Genomic DNA, 22,051 nt, shown 5'->3' on the forward strand with positions numbered 1-22,051 from the left:
TGGCCTACATGCATTTATATCAGTTGGATATGATCTGTTAGAGTAACATCACGACGTTTTTGTCTCCCGTTCGCTGGTAAAACAGGTTTGTCGTGCTTCAATTTCTAATGGGTCAATAATAAACTAAAACTGGGAGAAAGTTGAAGGTGGTGATGAACCCCTGGATATTATGCATTCATCCACTAGTAGCCTACATTATGTAAGACATCATACGAGAGAATATAATTATATATATACAAAACGTGTATAACCTGATGTAGGTTTAAAAAGCAACATCAATTCACCCACATCCTACTTAAACCACAATGCCTCATAGCAGAATAAAAAAAAAAACACTGTTTGCAATGTTTAGTGACTTTTAAAAAGGATTATCATATTACAGCCACAATATGAACCAGATGGCATTGGAACACTGCCTCTTGGACCAATACAAATGGAATGTAGGCTAGATTTTCTGTAGAAAACCACACCAGCAACATTTCTCAGATAGACAGCTCTGATGCAAAAATGTGATTATTTTATATTTTTTGTGTCTTAAGATTTTTATTTATTACTGTTTGAACATAAAAGATAAACACACAAACACACAGGTTGAGACATTTGTAGTACTGTATGGGTTGTCTTTTATTGGCATATATACTCCTTATACACTCTGCATTCCTTTGAGAATAAAAAGTTATTAACCAAACTAGTTATGGAACTTTTACACAAACATTTAACAAGGACTAAACCACATAGCTCTAAGGTTACTATAAAAATTCTGCCAATTATAGTCTTGCCCAATCCAATTGTGGTTTAAAGCTTGCTGGACACAAGACCTCGACAGTGTGTCTGCAGGCCTATGTTTGGGTGTTAAAGGCACTGATTTAACCACAAATAATTCTCAGGATGAGTGGGATTTTGACAAAACATAAAACAAATATGACACTCACCGCCTCACACTCTCTCAAAAAACACTCCCTCATCACACACACACACATTATCTGACAGACGCATTCACTCTGAGTTAGAGATGCATCTAAGTTATGTTAGCTGACAGCAAGGCTAATCCTTATAACTGATCTTTGATAAGCACAGGTATAGTGTTGTTGCTGGGTCCAGAGTAATGCTTTACCTGGAGGGGTTCGTACATCATTTCATCATCATAGTCATCATCAGGCTTTGGTTTCAGTTCTCTCCCTGCTGTACTCAGTTCAGCTCTGTGCTTGGTGCTTGTTGCTTTCATTCTACTTGGGGTTTCACATCTAGATGACTATTGCTTCGATGTTTCTGAAACAAGCACCAGAGAGCGCTGATTGAATACAGCACAGGAGCCATTGTGACCACATATGATCTCAAACTCAAGCATATAAGAAATTGTACATAGGAGCAAGTGTATTTGTCAAAAAGCAGGGCATACTAACTAAATGGGATGACTCACTAAGGCCTGAAACTACGCTGCTAGTCACGGAGGGGGAAGTGCATTGGTCAAGTAGTATCATGGCAGTTCTGTAAGCAAATACGCTTAAAGTCAAGTGTATGACATCCCACTACCTTCCCCTACAATAGGACACTGTCATCATCTTGCTCTACACTTCTCTAACACATTTTGAAGGACTTTCAAGATGATTTTGTTTCCTTGATGAAGAAAGGTGTCCCGACAGCTCACTCCTAATATCTCTCATCTTTCTCATTCCAAACAATTACTGCTTGCTATTTTACTAACAAGAGCCATACCAATGAATACTGTATCTATATTGTATACATAGGAAGAAGAAGAAAAATGTAACAGTAAAAAATGGCCCCATTCCTAGTGCAGGGTGCAGTAATACAATCACAAATAAAGACAGTACTTAACACAAGGAACTCCTAAAATAATACTCTAGACTGCCCCTGCATCTAACAAACATCAACAAAAAGACAGTAAAAAAGCTATTATAATTAACATATGAGTAAATTCAGCAACAGCACAGGGCCTCAAGGTACATCAAGTATAGAGGAAGAGTGACTCTCTCTCTCAAGCCCTTCTTCTTTGGGCCTCTTAGGCCTCCTTTGTGCTGGCCTTCATCTTCTCCACTGTTTCCTGTATTTGAAAGAGGGAGAGAGAGAGATGGTGTGAGAGGAGAATGTTATATATTGTCATGAGAAGAGCAATATACTGTATGCCATGTAGCTCTGATTAAATAAATAGTAACAGACTCAATACCCAAAATTCTTCTACCCAGTGTTGTAGATATGTGGTAGTAGAGTAGTGGCCTGAGGGCACACACTTAATGTGCTGTGAAATCTATTGTTAAATATACTGTAATGTTTTTTAAATTCTATAACTGCCTTAATGTTGCTGGACCCCAGGAAAAGTAGTTGCTGCCTTGGCAGCCGATAATGGGTCGTATGGTCTGTACAAGGTTAGTCATCAATAAAGAACAACTCTACCACTGTTTCTTTCTCAGGACAACTAAACATGCTGTATTGGCATGACAAAGCATATCTCCCACTCCTGATGGTCTAGGTCAGGGTTCCAACCCTAATCTAGCGCACCTGATTCTAATAATTAACTGGTTGATAAGGTAAATTAGATTAGTTACAACTGAAAATGGAGCAAAAACCTACTGGAGGGTAGCTCTCCAAGAACAGGTTTGGAGAGCCCTGGTCTAGGTACACTATTTGCATAGTCATGACTGTTCAAACCACCCTTAATGTTGTGAGATATGCAGAATAATTACTCATGGGCTGTAGTACACATCTTTCAAGGGGTGAAACGGGTGTAATAAACTAATTTGTTCTAAACTTTCAATAATATTGCAGCTAGTTGATAACTCTGTCTAGACAAATTCCAGAGCTACCCATCTGTCTGGGGAGATTGGAGAGCGGCCTGGTCTGTCCGTTGAACTTTGACCAACTGTTTCCTTTGGTGACAGGCTGACCTGGTGCTTGTTAAGCTCGGTCACACGGAGACTCCATTCCTCCTCTGTCATCTCCTGCCCCGCCTCCCCGGTCTCCTTGACAACCGCTGTCTTGTCTGAGAAAGAGATGCAAAGGATGAAAGAATTACAGGAACAATTGGAGAGAGAGAAGGACAGTTGTTGAGTCCTTATCTGTTGTGCTATATGTGGTTCAGTTGACTTGTAGATGAGTCAGTGTGTCTATGCAGGTGTGCTGGTGTGTCTTTCCTCACCAGTGCAGGTCATGGCGGTGCAGACCCAGTTACCACAGGCACACACACAGCGGTTACACTCCACCTGTGTCTCGGCCCCATCTTCATAGGTCTCATCCTCCAGGGCACACTCTGCAGGGGGGGGCACATAGAATTCAGATTAAAAATAGATTGAGTACAGCAGTTATGGTGCCTCTCATACACCCCACATCTAACAAAGAGATATACAATTCTGTGTTTTTAAGTTAAATCAATTTATTCTGTCTAAATAAAACATTGTCAATGCAGTTGAGTAGTGATGAGTTTATGCATAGTCCGCAGCAGAAAGAGCAACAGAGCCATAGATAGTGTGAGTGTGTTTGCATAGTATGTTAGAGCACTCTACTACAGTATCTGTGTCCCTGGCTCTGGTGAGGTCCCAGGGCAGGCTCTGTGAGGTCACATACTGAACTTTCCCCTACATCATTAACCTGTTATAACCTCAGCATTTCGGGTAATTCCGGGCAATTCCGCTTAGTGTAATATTCATAATTTTTGTAATGAATTTTGTACAGAAATATTTTTTTTTACACCAAATACAAACATTGTGAGTGGACAAAGGGGTGATGCCCTCTGTTAAAACACTGTACTGGGCCATTTGAAATAGCATACAGTGGATTTGGAAAGTATTCAGACCCCTTAACTTTTTAGACATTATGTTACGTTACAGCCTTTTCTAAAATTGATAAAATAGTTTCCCCCCCTCATCAATCTACTCACCATACCCAATAATGACAAAGAAAAAAACGTTTTTTAGAAATTTTTGCAAATGTATTAAAAATACAAATGGAAATATCAGATTTACATAAGTATTCAGACACCCTTTACTCAGTAAAGCCTCGAGTCTCCTTGGGTATGACGCTACAAGCTTGGCACACCTGTATTTGAGGAGTTTCTTCCATTCTTCTCTGCAGATCCTCTCAAGCGGTCAGGTTGGATGGAGAGCGTCGCTGCACAGCTATTTTCAGGTCTCTCCAGAGAGGTTAGATCGGGTTCAAGTCCAGGCTCTGGCTGGGCCACTCAAGAACATTCAGAGACTTTTCCCGAAGCCACTCCTGCGTTGTCTTGTGTGCTCAGGGTCGTTGTCCTGTTGGAAGGTGAACCTTCGTCCCAGTCTGAGGTCCTGAGCGCTCTGGAGCAGGTTTCATCAAGGATCTCTGTACTTTGCTCCGTTCATCTTTCCCTCGATCCTGACTAGTCTCCCAGCCGCTGAAAAACATCCCCAAGGCATGATGCTGCCACCACCATGCTTCACCGTAGGGATGGTGCCAGGTTTCCTCCAGACATAACGCTTGGCATTCAGGCCAAAGAGTTCAATCTTGGTTTCACCAGACCAGAGAATATTATTTCTCATGGTCTGAGAGTCTTTAGGTGCCTTTTGTCAAGTTCCAAGCGGACTGTTGTGTGCCTTTTACTGAAGAATGGCTTCCGTCTGGCCACTCTACCATAAAGGCCTGATTGGTGGAGTGCTGTAAAGATGGTTGTCCTTCTGGAAGGTTCTCCCATCTCCACAGAGGAACTCTGGAGCTCTGTCAGATTGACCATCGGGTTCTTGGTCATCTCCCTGACCAAGGCCCTTCTCCCCTGAATGCTCATTTTGGCCGAGCGGCCAGCTCTAGGAAGAGTCTTGGTGGTTCCAAACTTCTTCCATTTAAGAATGATGGAGGCCACTGTGTTCTTGGGGACCTTCAATGCTGCAGAAATGTTTTGGTACCCTTCCCCAGATCTGTGCCTCGACACAATCCTGTCTTGCTCTACGGACAATTCCTTCAACCTCATGGCTTGGTTTTTGCTCTGACATGCACTGTCAACTGTGGAACCTTACATAGACAGGTGTGTGCCTTTCCAAATCATGTCCAATCAATTTAATTTACCACAGGTGGAGTCCAATCAAGTTGTAGAAACATCTCAAGGATGATCAATGGAAACAGGATGCACCTGAGCTCAATTTCGAGTCTTATAGCAAAGGCTCTGAATACTTACATAAATAAGTTATTTCTGTTATATATTTTTTATCAATTTGCCAAAATGTCATTAAGGGATATTGTGTGTAGATTGATGAGATTTTTTAAAATACATTTTTTAAGGCTTTAACGTAACAAAATGTGGAATAAGTCAAAGGGTCTGAATACTTTCCAAATGCACTGTACATGTTAGATTAAATATGTCTTTCAAACTTTCTTAGGTCCATCCTACACACAAAATAATGTACAATTTATACATAGAAAAAAGGAAATATATAATTGTAAGGCAAAATTAATGTTTCCTTCATAGATATCCAAATTAATTTCAAACCGAGCTATTCTTTCTCGTTCCTCAATAGATCAACAAAGTGTCAGGGAGGCCCAACACCACCAAATATGTTCATGATTGGATGAATAATAAAAAACATTTACATTACTTTTGGTGAACAGTGTGCAGGTCGCTATTATGGGTTATGCTAGCTTCCTTTCTAGTAGCTATAGCTAGCTAGCTAAAATATTTATGAAAATTATGAAAAATTATATTTGATTGCCCCTGCGGGACAGGGTGTTATAACAGGTTGCACGGCCTCTGCTCAACTCAGTACAGTACAACAGACTGAGGAAAAATACTCTTGTCTGTAAATAAATCATATTTAGCTGTTTTTGCTTCAATGAATTTCAAGTATGTTAGGGTGAGTTATAGTAGATATGCTTGTGGTTGTGGTGAATAAGTTTAATATTTTGATTAACATAATGTAAATTCAATGCACTTTAAACACATACTGCAGTTTACTGCATGTATCGGAGAGGTTGATATAGAGCTATTTGTGTAATGAACTGAGAAAAAAACGTGTGATGTCAGCAGTAGTGTGCAATGTTGTCATCATAGAGTCATGGGGTCAAGGGTCATGTGTCTGTGAGCTCACTCTTCTCAGGTGGGTTGAAGCCGGGCTTCAGGCAGTTGAGGAACTCATCGAAGCTAAGCTTCCAGTCAGCGTTCTCATCTGACAGCTCGATCAGGGCGTCCACACACAGGCTTCTGGGAACAGGACAAAGAAACACACACACAAGTTCACATTCACTGCCTGTACTCATAGTTATGTATAGCTGTTGAGATGGTTATTGGGCATAGTTTCTGACTGATAAAAAAGTTAGTGGATGATTTTGCATAGAGAATCTTCCTACACTGTAAAACAAATCTGTTGTTTCAACTAATTATTATTAAGTAACTGATTCCACAACTTTTTTTTTGGTTTACTCAAATATTCAGTCCAAGTGTTACCTGAACCCGCTCAGAAAGTGGCCTCAAATTTAGCTCCAACTTAAAATAAAAAAAATCGACTTAAAATTATGTGTTTGCTCAGAAATGGTCTCATAATTTATGTTCATTCAACTATAAATTATTATTTGGGCATCTTAACTAAAAAAGGCTGTGCAACTGATCACACACACAATGCTTTTAACATACAATATTTGACACACATTAACATACATTGTGCATATTCTCTTATACAGTAATTACAATTCAACATGTCCTCACCTGAGATTTGAACTCACAACCTCTTGGTTTCATGGAATTCCAATCTTCCTGGTAGGCCACCATGTCTGTGTCAATAACTGTTTTCACTTATAGTCCTACACTTTGCACTTCAAAGTAAATCTCAGCTTTGTTAAAAATACACTCAATAAAAACTATTATATTTATCATAGTGATTCAGGAGTAACATTAAAACAGAATAATATGCCCCACCAACATTAGACAACTAGACAGAAAACTTTAATATTGCTGAAATAAGTCAATCAAACCAATGATGAGAGAATAGTCAGATGAACTTATAAATGACCCAGACGTGGAGACATAGCAGGAAGATCAGAATGCCATGAACCAAGATGTTGCGAATTCAAATCCCATGTAAAGACATGTTGAATAATAATGACTGTATCAATGCACAATGTAATCACGAATGTCAAATACGTAAGTTAAAAGCATTGTTTGTGTGTGTAACCAGTTGCACAAACTTTTTTAGTTAGAAAAATAATAATTTATAGTTGAATGAACATATGAGACAACTTGAACAAACACATCATTTTAAATTGACAGAATTTTGCCTACGTTTTCTCAAGTTGGAGCTAAGTTTGGGCCAACTATTATTTTTCATCCAGGTAGCATTTGGACCAAAAAAGTTGAGTAAACTAAAAAAAGTCAGTGACACCAGTTACTTAACAATAATTAGTTGAAACAAATACATTTGTTTTTACAGTGTATCCATCCTTCATTTGCAGGGCCAAGAGTTTCCCTGGTCAAGTCACATGGCCAGGAATTACTCAGGGCCCTACTCATGTGTGGGCAATATAAGCGGCTGATTTAATCAGTTTATTTTCTCCAAACCTGAAGAAGCATTGCAGCACTGCTCCAGTGAGCAGCACAGTTGAAAACCAGGCTCTGATAATGCACAGAACAGATGTCTGTGAGGGTAATAGCCACAGGAGGCCCCCGGTGCAGTTTAGACTGGGTCACACAGGGTTTAAGGCTCAGAGAGAGGGAAAGTAGGGCTTAATATAGCACCAGCTCCTCAGAAGCCCGCTACTGTACAGCTGAGGATAAGATATATATACTGTAGAGGTATTCATAAACACTACACCAGAAATAGATAAGCTTTTTAAAGATGAAATAGCACACAAGCACGCACTCACACACGCACACTGACCTGAGCAGCTTGTTGCTCTCCTGGTCTGCGTATGACTGCATGTCCACGTTGGAGTCATTATGTTGGATGAACTTGAGGAGCTCTGAGGAGTCCAGCGTGGAGTCACCATTGTCGTAGTTCTGTGTACACGCACGCACGCACGCACGCACGCACGCACACACACACACACACACACACACACACACACACACACACACAACACACCACACACACACACACACACACACACACACACAACACACACACACACACACACACACACACAACACACACACACACACACACACACACACACACACACACACACACACACACACCACACACATACACACACATACACACAGAGTTAGTAGGGTAGACGAATATGTCTCTATCAATCACTTTCTAACAATATCTCCCATTAACTGATAATACACCTGCTTCTAGTCTGCTAATCCAGAGAGGGGGGGGGGGGCAAATGGAAATGGAACTCTATAACAGCCATAGAGTTCTATTCTATAAAGAGAGAGATTGACAGACAGACATGGGGAATAGGGAGAGAAAGTGAGACAGTCTCCAGCAAGAGAGGGGGGAGGGGTGCGATGGCCCTGCCAGATAAGGGGATTGAGGGGTTTGGATGCAGGGACCTATTGCCTTGGAAATAGATATGGTCTTTAATCCCTTCCCCCACGGGGGTCCCCCAGTGTGAACCTCTATATTGGGGTGGAGGGATACTTAAATTCTCCATTATATCTTTAGTGCGTAGATGTGGTGGTATGTGGTACTATACTAAAGCCTCCATTATATCACTGTGCTCTGTCTCTGTGGAGAGTTAATAATGAAACTCTCAGACACAAGGCACATAGAGGAGACTGGAAGAGACATGAGAACAATAGTCTTTTGATTTCAAATGAATCTCTCATGTTTTCATGTGTGTGGAAGAAACTGTAACCAATGGGGATAAAATCACAGAGTTATATAGAGATTGCAACGTTGAATCTGTCCCATTATGGCGTTTGTGAGAGCACGGACAGCGCCATTGAGGCCATCTCCATATTCTTATTCTACTACTTCTGGTTGGTAAACAAATTGTAAGGGTACATACTGCCACCTGGAGTGTGTTGTTTGAACAGGTATAAAGCCAAGGTTGGTGATTTACTGCCACGTGGAGTTGTGGAATGTTTACTCATGAGTATAATTAATTGGCTAATTCCTCCTATGTGATCCTTCCTTAACCCATAGGAAGTCCCATCAAGTTGACTACTTTAAAAAAAGTCCTCAATGGCGTTGCCCATGCTAAAACAGACTTCTGGGCCGTAAAGTCCTCCATACAACTCTCAGTCCCTGTCGCTGAAAAACATCTCCACAGCATGATGCTGCCACCACCATGCTTCACTGTAGGGATGGTGCCAGGTTTCCTCCTGACGTGACGCTTGGCATTTAGGCCAAAGGATTCAACCTTGGTTTCATCAGACCAGAGAATCTCGTTTCTCATGGTCTGAGAGTCCTTTAGGTGCCTTTTGGCAAACTCCAAGCGGGCTGTCATGTGCCTTTTACTGAGGAGTGGCTTCCGTCTGGTTACTCTACCATAAAGGCCTGATTGGTGGAGTGCTGTAGAGATGGTTGTCCTTCTGGAAGGTTCTCCCATCTCCACAGAGGAACTCTGGAGCTCTGTCAGAGTGACCATCGAGTTCTTGGTCACCTCCCTGATTAAGACCCTTCTCCCTCAATTGCTTAGTTTGGCCGGGCGGCCAGCGCTAGGAAGAGTCTCGGTTGTTCCAAACTTCTTCCATTTAAGAATGATGGAGGCCACTGTGTTCTTGGGAACATTCAATGCAGCAGAAATGTTTTGGTACCCTTCCCCAGATCTGTGCCTCAACACAATCCTGTCTCAGCACTCTACGGACAATTCCTTCGACCTCATGGCTTGGTTTTTGCTTTGACATGCACTGTCAAACTGTGGAACCTTATATAGACAGGTGTGCCTTTCCAAATCATGTTCAATCAATTTAATTTACCACAGGTGGACTCCAATCAAGTTGTAGAAACATCTCAAGGATGATCAATGGAAACAGGACTCACCTGAGCTCATATTCGAGTCTCATAGCAAAGGGTCTGAATACTTATGTAAATGAGGTATTTCTGTTTTATGGTGTATTATGGTGTATTGTGTGTAGATTGATGAGGAAATTGTTTTTATTTAATCAATTTCAGAATAAGGCTGTAACGTAACAAAATGTGGAAAAAGTCAAGGGGTACTTTCTGAATGCACTGTATGTGAGGGGTAAAAAGTGCTTAATTTTTTTTTTTACATGTGGTCCATAGTTTTGGACTTCATAGAACCAATATCGCAACTGGAACATACACACACACAGACACACCTTGAAGTATTTGAGCAGGATGTCGGTAAAGTTGGAGCCCTTGACAAACCAGCCGTCTGGGACCACCTCAGTCTGCAGCCACTGGATCACACGATGCCTCAACTCATTACGGTCTGCTACGTAACACACCACTGGAGAGAGGAATGAGTGAGAGAGACAGTGGGTGTGAGTGAGCGAGACAGAGAGGGAGAGCGAGAGAGAGAATGTGACACAGTCAAAACCCACAATCTAGCAGGTACTCTAGCCTTTCTGACAATCTCTAGGATGATCAAGAGAATCCACATAATCCCTGTTCTGCCCAGAGCACACCAGTACCTCCCCGCTCAGTATGAGGTCAAATGTACTGTCCTAACACCTAACACCTGGCACTCCCTTTCAGTTAAGTCTAGTGATAGGGAGTGGACAGGCACCATTAAATAAGTGCGCTTGTTACTAGAGCACTGAGAGATCAGTAGAGCACTGATAGGGCACTACGAGAGGTGTACTCTGTCTGATAAAGCCCCATTAGGACTAGAAGAGATAAGAGCAGAGAGATACAGAGCTCTGATTGGACCAAAGCCCACAGATTCACTGTGTCACAATCACTCACCTGGGCTGGCAGCTGCTTGCTCTGCTTTCTTCTCTGCAGATGACAAAGAGAGAGAGCAACTTTAATTCATTGTGCTTTTCAGTATCTAGCGTTTCTCCCTATCTAGTGTTTTTCACCGTCATTGTCACATTGCCACAATAACCATTAATGCCCATGGACACCGTGACATGATGACCTTTCTGTGACACTCGTACAACAACAGAGGAGTAACCGATTTATCATCAACCTGATCAATGTCCAGGCCAACAGACAGACACGAAGAGGTCATTGGGTGTACAGGTTCAAAGTTCAACACTAGGAGATAATCAGTCAGGTAAATTAAAGATGAGTATGGGACCATATGTGTCGCCTGTCGGTTCGCACATAGACTTACTGTCATGCCAACCAGAGTATATAGGCATCAGATAGAAATAGAGGTCAGTCGTGTGCTATACACCAGACCTGGGATAACTATAGTTTGAAATATGCTTTTTGGAAAGTAACAAATAGTTACGTTGGAGGTGACTACAACTATTTGAATACAGATCTGAAAAGCTACTACTTAAAAAAAGACATATTTGAATACAGATCTCAGAAAGCGACTACATTAAAAACATATTTGAATATAGATCTCAGGAAGTGACTACATTTCAGAAACTATTGGATTTGCTGCCTTCAACTAATGGCAGGCCTGTATCTGGAACAGCATGTTGCAGATAGAAATGTGATGAATAAAGCACACATTATGTCCTATACTATTCCAATCTATCTGACAGTCACATTTGATCTACACAATACACTTCTATCTGAACATTCTGTAAATGTCCATTCTCCTGAACAGGTCCCAGGTGTAGATAATCAAGTCAAACCAATCAACCAATGATATTGTGTACAGATAAGTATAAATACGTTGTGACAACATACTGCACAGCATATTCTCCAGTGTAATTTAAAAACAATTATTAACACTGACAGTGTTGAGTCTGTGGACCCATATAAACACTGGAATAGTGTTACATTAACACACTGCTTATTGTAAAGCCTTATTCCAATATTTTAGAGAGTGCCTTTCGAGTATATTGTAGAGTTACCACCAATGACTGTATTTGTTAAGGACAGAGGAATGGCTGTTGCATTCATCCATTTTTGGTCCTATGGACTTCACCAAGTGAGATCCTAAGCAAATATTTTATCATAATTTTTAAAAATTATTAACAAAATACCATACATGCAGTATTTCATAAGGCCCATGAAATATTTGGCAGCCATCAAATAAATATATATTTTTGGTTTCAAATAACTTGCATATATTCAAATAGCTTCAAATATTTTTTTTTCTTTCTGAGAGGTATTCAAAATAAATTTAAAATATTATTAGTTTCTCTGAGACCTGTATTTGAATATTAAAAGAAATACACTGAACAAAAATATAAACACAGTATGCAAGAATTTCAAAGTTTTCCTGAGTTACTGTTCATATAAGGAAATCAGTCAATTAAAATAAATAAATTAGGCCCTAATTTATGGATTTCACATGATTGGGAATACAGATATAAATCTGTTAGTAGCAGACACCTTTAAAAAAAGTTAGGGGATTGGATCAGAAAACCAGTCAGTATTTGGTGTGACCACCATTTGCCTCATGCAGCCTGACATATCTCCTTTGCATAGAGTTGATCAGGCTGTTGATTGTGGCCTGTGGAATGTTGTCCCACTCCCCTTCAATGGCTGTGCAAATTTGCTGGATATTGGCGAGAACTAGAACACGCCGTTGTACACGTCGATCCAGAGCATCCCAAACATGCTCAATGGGTGACATGTCTGGTGAGTATGCAGGCCATGGAAGAACTGGGACATTTTCAGCCTCCAGGAATTGTGTACAGATCCTTGCGACATGAGCCGTGCATTATCATGCTGAAACATGAGGTGATGGCGGCGGATGAATGGCACGACAATCGGCCTCAGGATCTCGTCACGGTATCTCTGTGCATTCAAATTGCAATCGATAAAATGCAATTGTGTTCATTGTCTGTAGCTTATGCCTTCCCATATCATAACCCCACTGCCATCATGGAGCACTTTGTTCACAACGTTGACATAAGCAAGGTGATCATTTGTCGCTGAAGTGGGTTACGATGCCAAACTGCAGTCAGGTCTAGACCCTGGTGAGGACGACAAGCACGCAGATGAGCTTCCCTGAGACAGTTTCTAGCAGTTTGTGTAGAAATTCTTCGGTTGTCAGCTGTCTGGATGTGTGGTCTCAGACGAGGTGAAGAAGCCGGATGTGGAGGACCTGGGCTGGCGTAGTTACACGTGGTCTGCGGTTGTGAGGCTGGTTGGACGTACTGCCAAATTCTCTAAAACGACGTTGAGGCGGCTTATGGTAGAGAAATGAACATTCAATTATCTGGCAACAGCTCTGGTGGACATTCCTGCAGTCAGTATGCCAATTGCACGCTCCCTAAAAACTTGAGACATATGTGGCCTTGTATGACAAATCTTCACATTTTAGAGTGGCCTTTTATTGTCCTCAGCACAAGATGAACCTGTGTAATGATCATGCTGTTTAATCAACTTCTTCATATGCCACACCTGTCAGGTGGATGGATTATCTTGGCAAAGGTGAAATGCTCACTAACAGGGATGTAAACAGATTCGTTCACAACATTTGAGAAACAAGCTTTTCGTGTGTATGGAAAACACTTTACATGTTGCTTTTATATTTTTGTTCAGTGTAGTTGCCAATAGTTTCCTTTACTGTATTCTCTATATTCGACTACCTTGAGTATTTGAAAAGTTGGTATTTTCAAATAAACGACAAAATACAACTATTTTCTGCCCAGGTCTGCTATACACACACAAAGTAAACAAGAACGTGTGTGTGTGTGTTTTCCACACCCTGGCAGTGTCCATCATGAGCCACCTGGATCTTGAGGCCGGTGAGACAGGCATCTCGGTGGAGCTCACAGTGGTTGCGGTACGTCTTACTGTTACTGCCACACACTGAACGCTTGTGGGGCTTACAGCTCTGGAAAAGGAGAGGGAAAGATGTTATAGCTACATAAATATATGATCTTGACTCTCTTAAAGCAGCAATCAGCAATAGAAACAATAACAAAGTACTTTCCCCGCCCTTGTTCTGTAAAAATCTGAGTGTTGGGTCTGGAGAAGTACCACTCTAAAATTCATAGACAGAGCTATGGATGCAAGGACTGAGCATCCATGATATAAAAATTATAATTTTAACCATGTTTGAGGCTATATAGTGTTTGTTTACATTTACTTTGTTTACAAACATTGGAGTAAAACAAACTTATATTTTGGGTTTCGATTAGGTATGGCAATTGAAATAAGCTCATGAGGCATAAATTGTATTCTTCAAGAATCAATGGGTATGGATGATTGATAGTGAAGGCTGGGTTCGTGCAAATAACCAACAACTTACGACGTTTGGAATGAGACTAACGTGAGGTAAAGAATAATTCATTAATTAGAAGACTAATTGATCAGATATTAAAATATCTGAAGAGTTATATTAGGAACATTATAACTTTGTAATCTGAAGATTTTCCTTGGTGCCCCGACTTCCTAGTTAATTACATTTACATGGTTAGTTTAATCACGTAATAATAATTACAGAGAATTGATTTGATAAAATAACAGTCTTCAATTTAATGATGCCAAAGACACGACAACTGTGAAGAGGCGACTACGGGATGCTGTCCTTTTAGGCAGGGCTGCAAAGAAAAAGCCATGTCTCAGACTGGCCAATAAAAATAAAATATTAAGATGGGTAAAAGAACACAGAACACTGGACATAGGAACTCTGCCTAGAAGGTCAGCATCCCGGAGTCGCCTCTTCACTGTTGACATTGAGACTGTTGTTTTGCGGGTACTATTTAATGAAGCTGCCAGTTGAGGTCTTGTGAGGTGTGCGTTTCGCAAAATAGAATGTTATATACTGTATGTAGAGGATACAGCCATCCCAGCTCTGCAGATTCTGCTGCAAAGAGACATATTCATTAGATCACTTGTTTTGGTACCGCCCATATGAACAGTGTGTTTGGAAAGTATTCAGACCCCTTGACTTTTTACACATTTTGCTACCTTACAGCCTTATTCTGAAATGGATTTAAAAAACAAAATAATCCTCAGCAATCTACCCCATAATGACAAAGCGAAAACAGGTTTTTATAAATGTTTGCCAATTTATTAGAAATAAAAAACAGAAATACCTTATTTACATAAGTATTCAGACCCTTTGCTATGAGACTCGAAATTGATCTCAGGTGCATCCTGTTTCCATTGATCATCCTTGAGATGTTTCTACAACTTGATTGAAACTAAATTCAATTGATTGGACATGACTTGGAAAGGCACACACCTGTCTACAGTTGAAGTCGGAAGTTGACATACACCTTAGCCAAATACATTTAAACTCAGTTATTCACAATTCCGGACATTTAATCATAGTTAAAAATCCCTGTCTTAGGTCAGTTAGGATCACCACTATATTTTAGGAATATAAAATATCAGAATAATAGTAAAGAGAACGATTTATTTCAGCTTTTATTTCTTTCATCACATTCCCAGTGGGTCAGAAGTTTACATTCACTCAATTAGTATTTGGTAGCATTGCCTTTAAATTGTTTAACTTGGGTCAAACGTTTCGGGTAGCCTTCCACAAGCTTCCCTCAATAAGTTGGGTGAATTTTGGCCCATTCCTCCTGACAGAGCTGGTGTAAATGAGTCAGGTTTGTAGGCCTCCTTGCTCGTACACGCTTTTTCAGTTCTGCCCACACATTTTCTATAGGACTGAGGTCAGGGATTTGTGATGGCCACTCCAATACCTTGACTTGGTTGTCCTTAAGCCATTCTGCCACAACTTTGGAAGTATGCTTGGGGTCATTGTCCATTTGGAAGACCCATTTTTTAACTTCCTGACTGATGTCTTGAGATGTTGCTTCAATATAGCCACAGAATTTTCCATCCTCATGATGCCATCTATTTTGTGAAGTGCACCAGTCCCTCCTGCAGCAAAACACCCCCACAACATGATGCTGTCACCCTTGTGCTTAACGGTTGGGACGGTATTCTTCAGCTTGCAAGCCTCCCTCCCCCTTTTTTCCTCCAAACATAACGATGGTCATTATGGCCAAACAGTTCTATTTTTGTTTCATCAGACCAGGGGACATTTCTCCAAAAAGTACAATATTTTCCCCATGTGCAGTTGCAAACCCTAGTCTTGCTTTTTTTATGGCGATTTTGGAGCAGTGGCTTCTTCCTTGCTGAGCGGCCTTTCAGGTTATGTTGATATAGGACTCGTTTTACTGTGGATATAGATACTTTTGTACCTGTTTCCCCCAGCATCTTCACAAGGTCCTTTGCTGTTGTTCTGGGATTGATTTGCACTTTTCGCACCAAAGTACGTTCATCTCTAGGAGACAAAACGCATCTCCTTGCGGAGTGGTTGACGGCTGCGTGGTCACATGGTGTTTATACTTGTGTACTATTGTTTGTACAGATGAACATGGTACCTTCAGGCATTTGGAAATTGCTCCCAAGGATGAACCAGACTTGTGGAAGTCAACTTTTTTTTTCTGAGGTCTTGGCTGATTTCTTTTGATTTCCCATGATGTCAAGCAAAGAGGCACTGAGTTTGAAGGTAGGCCTTGAAATACATCCCCAGGTACACCTCCAATGTACTCAAATGATGTAAATTAGCCTAACAGAAGCTTCTAAAGCCATGACATCATTTTCTGGAATTGTCCAAGTTGATTAAAGGCACAGTCAATTTATTGTATCTAAACCTCTGACCAACTGGAATTGTGATACAGTGAATTGTAAGTGAAATAATCTGTCTGTAAACAATTGTTGGAAAAATTACGTGTGTCATGCACAAAGTAGATGTCCTAACAAACTTGCCAAATTAACAAGACATTTGTGGAGTGGTTGAAAAACGAGTTTTAATGACTCCAACCTAAGTGTATGTAAACTTCCGACTTCAACTGTATATAAGGTTCCACAGTTGACAGTGCATGTCAGAGCAAAAACGAAGCCATGAGGTCGAAGAAATTGTCCGTGGAGCTCTGATACAGGATTGTGTCGAGGCACAGATCTGGGGAGGGGTACCAAAACACTTCTGCAGCATTGATGGTCCCCAAGAACACAGTGGCTTCCATCAGTCTTAAATGGAATAAGTTTGGAACCACCAAGACTCAGACAGGGCTCTAGAGTTCCTCTGTGGAGACAACAAAGGAGTGGCAGGTAGTTTGCCCCCGGTGATGCGTTGTGCAGACCGCACCACCCTCTGGAGAGCCCTGTGGTTGTGGGTGGTGCAGTTGCCGTTCCAGGCAGTGATACATCCTGACAGGATGCTCTCAATTGTGCATCTGTAAAAGTTTGTGAGGGTTTTAGGTGACAAGCCACATTTCTTCAGCATTTTGAGGTTGAAGAGCACTTTTGCGTTTTCTTCACAATGCTGTCTGAGTGGTTGGACCATTTCAGTTTGTCCCGTGATGTGTACGCAGAGGAACTTAACACTTTCCACCTCCACTGCGGTCCCATCAATGTGGATAGGGGGTGCTCCCTCTGCTGTTTCCTGAAGTCCACGATCATCGCCTTAGTTTTGTTGACTTTGAGTGAGAGGTTATTTCCTGCACCACACTCCCAGAGCCCTCACCTCCTCCCTGTAGGCTGTCTCATCGTTGTTGGTAATGAAGCATACTACTGTTGTGTTGTCTGCAAACTTGATGATCGAGTTGGCCACGCAGCATGGGTGAACAGGGAGTACAGGAGGGGGCTGAGAACGCACCCTTGTGGGGCCCCTGTGTTGAGGTTCAGCAAAGTGGAGGTGTTGTTTCCTACCTTCACCACCTTGGGGCGGCCCGTCAGGAAGTCCAGGACCCAATTGCACAGGTCGAGGTTGAGACCCAGTGCCTCAAGCCTAATGATGAGCTTAGAGGGTACTATGGTGTTGAATGCTGATCTGTCGTCAATGAACAGCATTCTTACATAAGTATTTATCTTGTCCAGATGGGATAGGGCAGTGTGCATTGTGAAGGCGATTGCATGATCTGTGGACCCATTGGGGCGGTATGCAAATTGAAGTGGGTTTAGGGTGACAGGTAAGGTGGAGGTGATATGATCCTTGACTAGTCTCTCAAAGTACTTCATGATGACAGAAGTGAGTGCTACGGGGCGATAGTCATTTAGTTCAGTTACCTTTGCCTTCTTGGGTACAGCAACAATGGTGGCAATCATGAAGCATGTGGGGACAGCAGACTGGGATAGGGAGAGATTGAATACGTCTGTAAACACACCGTTTTTACGTCTGTAAAAACACACATCTATACTGGTCTGCACATGCTCTGAGGACGCGGCTAGGAATGCCGTCTGGGCCGGCAGCCTTGCGAGGGTTAACACGTTTAAGCGTCTTACTCACGTCGGCCACGGAGAAGGAGAGCCCACAGTCCTTGGTAGCGGGCCGCGTCGGTGGCACTGTATTATCCTCAAAGAGGGCAAAGAAGGTGTTTAGTTTGTCTGGAAGCAAGACGTCGGTGTCCGTGACATGGCTGGTTTTCTTTTTGTAGTCCGTGATTGTCTGTAGACTCTACCACATATGTCTTGTGTCTGAGCCGTTGAATTGCGACTCCACTTTGTCTCTATACTGACATTTAGCTTTTTTGATTGCCTTGCGGAGGGAATAACTACACTGTTTGTATTCGGTCATATTCCCAGTCACCTTTCCATGGTTAAATGCGGTGGTTCGCAATTTCAGTTTTGCTCGAATGCCGCCATCTTTCCACAGTTTCTGGTTAGGGCAGGTTTTAATAGTCACAGTGGGTACATCTCCTATGAACTTCCTTATAAACTCACTCACCGAATCAGCGTATAAATCAATATTATTCTCTGAGGCTACTCGGAACATGTCCCAGTCTGCGTGATCAAAATAATCTTGAAGCGTGGATTCCGATTGGTCAGACCAGCGTTGAATAGTCCTCATCATGGGTACATCCTGTTTAAGTTTCTGCCAATAGGAAGGGAGAAGCAAACTGGAGTCGTGGTCAGATTTGCTGAAAGGAGAGCAAGGGAGGGCCTTGTATGCATCGTGGAAGTAGCAGAGTAGCAGTGATCCAGTGTTTTGCCAGCGCGAGTGCTCCAATCAATATGCTGATAGAATTTAGGTAGCCTTGTTCTCAAATTTGCTTTGTTAAAATCCCCAGCTACAATAAATGCAGCCTCAGGATTTATGGTTTCCAGTTTGCATAAAGTGCAGTGAAATTCCTTGAGGGCCATTGTGGTATCGGCTTGAGGTGGGATATACACGGCTGTGACAATAACCAACGAGAATTCTCGAGATAATACGGTCGGCATTTGATTGTGAGGAATTCTAGGTCAGGTGAACAAAAAAACTTAGAGTTCCTTTTTTGTTGTTACAATTACACCATGAGTTAATCATGAAACATACATCTCCGCCCTTCTTCTTCCCGGAGATATGTTTATTTCTGTCGGCGAGACGCAGAAAAAATCACAGGTCTGTACTGACTCCGACAGCATATCCCGAGAGAGCCATGTTTACGTGAAACAGAGTATGTTACAATCCCTGATGTCTCTCTGGAAAGCAACCCTTGCCCTAATTTCGTTTACCTTGTTATCTAGAGACTGGACATTAGCGAGTAATATACTCCTAAGCAGTGGGTGGTGTGCGCGCCTCCGAAGTCTGACCAGAAGATCACTGCACCTGTACATAGCTCATCTGTAAACAGCCCATCCAATCTACCTCATCCCCATACTGTATTTATTTATTTATCTTGCTCCTTTGCACCCCAGTATCTCAACTTGCACATTCATCTTCTGCACATCCTACCATTCCAGTGTTTAATTGCTATATTGTAATTCATTTGCCACCATAGCCTATTTATTGCCTTACCTCTCTTATCCTACCTCATTTGCACATGCTGTATATAGACTTTTCTACTGTATTATTGATTGTATGTTTGTTTATTCCATGTGTAACTCTGTGTTGTTGTATGTGTCGAACTGCTTTGCTTTATCTTGGCCAGGTCGCAGTTGCAAATGAGAACTTGTTCTCAACTAGTCTACTCGTAAATAAAAGTGAAATAAAAAATAAATAAACAAAGAAGGCCACTCCATTTTCCCTTCTGCGGCGACGTTGTTTTGTCAGCCCTCGAATCAGTTCAAATCCCTGGGTGGTTCGACAAAATCCGCTTCGGAATGTCGTATTCCTGTCCGTAGTGCTGGGAAGTTGGCATCGCTTTGATATCCAATAGTTCTTCCCGGCTATATGTAATAACACTTAAGATTTTATGGGCTAACAATGTAAAATAATAACATAAAAATAAAAAAATACTGCAAAGTTTCCAACGATAGAAGTGAGGAGAGCCCTCTCTGTCGCCGCCATCTTGCCTTTTGTTCTTTTCAGTAATAAGGCCTGATTCACGCAGTCTCCTCTGAACACTAATGTTAAATGGTCTTACATGAACTCTGTGAAGCATTTATTTGGGCTGCAATTTCTGAGGCTGGTAACTCTAATGAACTTATCCTCTGAAGCGGAGGTAACTCTGGGTCTTCCTTTCCTGTGGCGGTCCTCATGAGAGCCAGTTTCATAACAGCGCTTGATGGTATTTGCCACTGCACTTGTAGAAACTTTAAAAGTTCTTGAAATTTTCTGGATTGACTGACCTTCATGTCTTAAAATAATGATGGACTGTCGTTTCTCTTTGCTTATTTGAGCTGTTCTTGCCAAAATAGGGCTATCTTCTGTATACCATCCCTACCTTGTCACAACACAACTGATTGGCTCAAATGCATTAAGAAAGAAAAAAATGCCACAAATTAACTTTTAAGAAGGCTGTTAATTACTGTTAATTGAAATGCATTCCAGGTGAATACCACATGAAACTGGTTGAGAGAATGCCAAGAGCTGTCTCTTATACACATCTAGATGTGTATAAGAGACAGGTGTAACGCTGTGTTGTTGTATGTGTCGAACTGCTTTGCTTTATCTTGGCCAGGTCGCAGTTGTAAATGAGAACTTGTTCTCAACTAGTCTACCTGGTAAAATAAAGGTGAAATAAAAAATAAATAAACAAAGAAGGCCACTCCATTTTCCTCTTCTGCGGCGACGTTGTTTTGGGTCAGCCTCTGGAATCAGTTCAAATGCCCTGGGTGGTTCGGACAAAGGATCCGCTTCGGGAATGTCGTATTCCTGGTCGTAGTGCTGGGAAGTTGGCATCGCTTTGATATCCAATAGTTCTTCCCGGCTATATGTAATAACACTTAAGATTTTATGGGCTAACAATGTAAGAAATAATACATAAAAATAAAAAAATACTGCAAAGTTTCCGAACGATTAGAAGTGAGGAGGCCCTCTCTGTCGCCGCCATCTTGCCTTTTGTTTCTTTTCAGTAATAAGGCCTGATTCACGCAGTCTCCTCTGAACAGTTGATGTTGAGATGTGTCTGTTACTTGAACTCTGTGAAGCATTTATTTGGGCTGCAATTTCTGAGGTCTCCGGTAACTCTAATGAACTTATCCTCTGAAGCGGAGGTAACTCTGGGTCTTCCTTTCCTGTGGCGGTCCTCATGAGAGCCAGTTTCATAACAGCGCTTGATGGTATTTGCCACTGCACTTGTAGAAACTTTAAAAGTTCTTGAAATTTTCTGGATTGACTGACCTTCATGTCTTAAAATAATGATGGACTGTCGTTTCTCTTTGCTCATTTGAGCTGTTCTTGCCAAAATAGGGCTATCTTCTGGTATACCATCCCACCTTGTCACAACACAACTGATTGGCTCAATGCATTAAGAAAAGAAAAAAATGCCACAAATTAACTTTTAAGAAGGCTGTTAATTACTGTTAATTGAAATGCATTCCAGGTGAATACCACATGAAACTGGTTGAGAGAATGCCAAGAGTGTGCAAAGCTGTCATCAAGGCAAAGGGTGGCTACTTTGAAGAATCTCAAATATAAAATATAGTTGATTTGTTTAACACTTTTTTGGTTACTACATGATTCCATATGTGTTATTTCATATGTTTTGATGTCTTCACTATTATGATACAATGTAGAAAATAGTAAAATAAAGAAAAACCCCTGAATGAGTAGGTGTGTCCAAACTTTTTACTGGTACTGTTTTGTTTTTTTTTAATGTTTTTTTTATCCCATTTTCTCCCCAATTTTCGTGGTATCCAATCGCTAGTAATTACTATCTTGTCTCATCGCTACAACTCCCGTACGGGCCTCGGGAGAAGGA

General features: G+C 41.3%; 1 protein-coding gene across 1 annotated transcript in view; it reads right to left on the minus strand.

Annotated features, from left to right (window-relative positions):
- Nucleotides 1-599: 599 nt before the first annotated feature.
- LOC111959815 (follistatin-related protein 1) overlaps nucleotides 600-22,051 on the minus strand; it is a 52,002-nt gene continuing 30,550 nt past the window's right edge. The window contains exons 4-11 of the mRNA XM_023981614.2: nucleotides 13,671-13,800; nucleotides 10,794-10,826; nucleotides 10,205-10,335; nucleotides 7,845-7,963; nucleotides 6,063-6,175; nucleotides 3,155-3,265; nucleotides 2,904-2,998; nucleotides 600-2,062 (exon numbers count right to left, since the gene is read on the minus strand). Of these exons, the coding sequence (XP_023837382.1) occupies nucleotides 2,021-2,062; nucleotides 2,904-2,998; nucleotides 3,155-3,265; nucleotides 6,063-6,175; nucleotides 7,845-7,963; nucleotides 10,205-10,335; nucleotides 10,794-10,826; nucleotides 13,671-13,800 (774 nt within the window). The 3' untranslated portion in view covers nucleotides 600-2,020. The remainder of the gene's footprint in view (nucleotides 2,063-2,903; nucleotides 2,999-3,154; nucleotides 3,266-6,062; nucleotides 6,176-7,844; nucleotides 7,964-10,204; nucleotides 10,336-10,793; nucleotides 10,827-13,670; nucleotides 13,801-22,051) is intronic.

Source organism: Salvelinus sp. IW2-2015, linkage group LG36 (assembly GCF_002910315.2).
Source record: "Salvelinus sp. IW2-2015 linkage group LG36, ASM291031v2, whole genome shotgun sequence".
NCBI lineage: Eukaryota > Metazoa > Chordata > Actinopteri > Salmoniformes > Salmonidae > Salvelinus > Salvelinus sp. IW2-2015.